At 39.3% G+C, this 3,323-nt stretch overlaps 1 protein-coding gene across 1 annotated transcript; it reads right to left on the minus strand.

Moving 5' to 3' along the window:
- Nucleotides 1-478: 478 nt before the first annotated feature.
- LOC117929247 lies at nt 479-2,520 on the minus strand. The gene is made up of 2 exons (XM_034849521.1): nt 1,296-2,520; nt 479-976 (listed from the first exon to the last, which is right to left on the minus strand). The coding sequence occupies exons 1-2, from the start codon at nt 2,377-2,379 to the stop codon at nt 942-944; spliced, it is 1,119 nt and encodes a 372-aa protein (XP_034705412.1). The 5' UTR covers nt 2,380-2,520; the 3' UTR covers nt 479-941.
- Between the last annotated feature and the right edge of the window lie 803 nt (nt 2,521-3,323).

Below are 3,323 nucleotides of genomic sequence, written 5' to 3' on the forward strand. Positions count from 1 at the left end.
ATTTTCTTGTGACCGGAGAGTAACACTTATACCCTTTTTGATTTGAAGAATACCCAAGAAAGATGCACTTGAGTGACCTAGGATCAAGTTTACTTTGATGTTGTTGATTGATATGAACAAAAACAGAGCACCCGAAACTTTTGGGTGGGACGGTGGAGATGAGACGAGTAGTCGGAAAGGATTTTAGGAGTGTTTGACAAGGTGTTTGGAATTTTAGTACCCTAGACGGCATCCTATTGATGAGGTAGGCTGCCGTAAGGACAGCTTGCCCCCAGAATAATTTTGGAACATTCATGGAGAACATTAGTGATCTAGCCACCTCTAACAAATGCCTATTTTTCCTTTCAGCGATTTCGTTTTGTTGTGGGGTATCAACACATGAACTTAAGTGAACTATCCCTTCTTGTGCTAGAAATTCTCCTAGAATGGAGTTGAAATAATCCCTAACATTATCAGACTTTAGAATTTGTATTTTTGACTGGAATTGGGTCTGAATCATATTTTTAAAATTTTTGAAAATTTGACTCGTTTCAGATTTTTCTTTCATGAGGAATACCCAAGTTAATCTAGTGTGATCATCTATGAATGAGACAAACCACCTAGTACCAGTTACATCTTTTATTCTTGACGGACCCCAGATATCGCTATGAATCATTGAGAATGGACTAGACTCTTTATAGGGTTGAATGGGAAAATGAGACCGGACTTGCTTTGATAATTGACAGATTTCGCACTCAAAGGATTTTGGATTTTTATGAAATAATGAAGGAAATAAATGCTTGAGATACATAACATTTGGATGACCTAAGCGATAGTGCCACAACATAATTGCACTATCGTTATTTTGACATGAAACCGAAAAAGAATTACTACCAACTGCCATTTGAGGTTGTTCTTGTGGATCATGGAGCTCCTTAAGGATGTAGAGTCCAGAGCATTCCTCAGCATTGCCAATCGTCTTCCCCGAATCCAAATCCTAAATTCACAGTGAGTGGAGGAAAAATTAGTAATACACCTCTTTTCCTTAGTGAGTTTACTAATTGACAATAGATTACAGTCCAAGTTAGGAACAAGGAGAACAGAGTTGAGAGTAAGATCCCTTGATAGCACAACTGAACCTGTTCCGGCAACCTTTGATAGTGAACCATCTGCTATTCGGACTGTTAAATTATTTGGACATGAGCTATATGTATCAAAAATTGTCGCATCTCCCGTCATATGATCAGATGCTCCTGAGTCCACGATCCAAGGTTTTTTACGTTTCTTTCCAACAGTAAAGGCACTCAAAAAATTACCTTTGTGAGCCAAGGTTCCGGAACCAATGAGCTGGTTGGAAGATGAGCCAGTTTGTGACTGTACTGACAAAAGAGGAGACAGTAGTTTCTGAAGCATCTCCATTTGCTCCTTATTAAAAGGGCTAGCTTCAGGTTGTGGCGATTGTTCATCGGTAGCCACATGATTGCCTCGTCCTTCTTTCTCAAGTGGTTGACGTGGCTTCCAATCTACTGGCTTTCCATGAATCTTCCAGCAAGTTTCTCTTGAGTGTCCCGGCTTTCTGCAATGATCACACCAAGGTCTACCTCCTTTAATTTTTTGACGGTTGTCAAAAGGAGCGAATTGAGTCTTAAGAGCCGAGCTTTCTGCCATATTCAGTTGTTGATGGGATCCCATCATGAGATTTTTCCGACTTTCTTCGCGACGCACTTCAGAGAATGCCTCTCTGAGGCTAGGTAGAGGTTTTACTCCCATGATTCTTCCTCTGATTTCATCAAGATTTTTGTTCAAACCTAACAAAAATTTAAACACACGTTTCCCTTCGACAATCTTTTTATACAACAAACCATCTGTAACACAATTCCAGTTATGAACCTCAAACGTATCAAGTTGACGCCATAGACGAGTAAGAGTATTGAAATATTCAGTTACCGTAAGGTTTCCTTGACGCAAATCGTGGAGGATGCCTTCAATCTGGATGATTTCAGATGTGTTTTCCTTGTCTGAGAAAGTTTCTTTTGCAATGTCCCAGATTTCTTTGGCAGTATCAAATGACAGAAAATTTTCACCAATGTCAGGGGTCATAGAGTTGACTAGCCAGGACATGACCATATTATTTTCTGCTATCCACTTCTTGTAGGTTGATGCTGTGGTTTCTGGTGCCGCCGAAGCTCCGGTGATGTAGTCATCTTTCTCCTTTCCCCGTATAAACATTAATATGGATTGAGACCATTGCAAATAATTTTGCCCATTCAGTTTATGGGCTGTGATTGGCAGATGAGAGGTTTCCATTTGATGAGAGGATGAAGACGATGAGATGATGATATCAGAAGTAGAGGATGATGAGTTGGTAGCCATTCCAAAGGCTGGACCGTATTTAGGCATAACCTAGAAGAATAGAATTGAGTAGAAAAAAAAACTGACTAAAGATGAAGACGATGAGACAGGATTAAACCTGCTCTGATACCATGAAGAATTTGAAGACTAACTATGGAGGAACATAGACTCAATTCATTCTATGATACTCTTATTACAATGAAAGAAAGCATAAATAAATAGCCTACATATATGAGACAATTCCGGACTGGTATACTATCACCGGACGGAATTTCCCTTACATGGAAAGAGAATAAACTCTTACATGGAAAGTGAATAAACTATTACATGGAAAGAGAATAAACTCTTACATGGAAAGTGAATAAACTACCTTGCTAGAATTACTCCTAAATCAATTATAATAAAGGCAGTATATTTCACTAATTTAGGGAACTAAATAGAGGATGCTAAATATGGGGAGGAACGCACAGGATGGAAGGCGACGTGGGCTTGATTTCCAACACACAACATTCTTGGCCTCCCTACAATGGTACTAATCAATGCCAAATTATCTGTCTACTATGTGACAAAGTTGGCCACAATGCCTAGGTATGTCGTTCCCGACCACAACCACGCTTCTCACCTCAAGCCAACTACATGGCCAGGGATCAAGCCAGCGACAGTGACACTTGGATAGTTGACTTGGGTGTCTCTCATCACATCACTTCAAATCTTCAAAATCTCTCACTATACTTTGATTATGGTGGTAATGAGGACATTATGATTGGTGATGGTAATGACATTCCTATAACTTATGTCAGTTCCACCACAATCGATTTACCCACAACCATTTTTTCGCTTGATAGTGTTTTGTGTGCACCCTTGATTAAAAAAAACCCTTATTTCTATTTCTCAGTTTTGCCATCAAAATAACACATCTATTGATTTTTTTCCTCATTTCTTTATTATGAAGGATTTGAGCACGGGGGCATCCTTGGTGCAAGGTCAGAATA

This window comes from Vitis riparia, chromosome 2 (assembly GCF_004353265.1).
Source record: "Vitis riparia cultivar Riparia Gloire de Montpellier isolate 1030 chromosome 2, EGFV_Vit.rip_1.0, whole genome shotgun sequence".
In the NCBI taxonomy this organism is placed as follows: domain Eukaryota; kingdom Viridiplantae; phylum Streptophyta; class Magnoliopsida; order Vitales; family Vitaceae; genus Vitis; species Vitis riparia.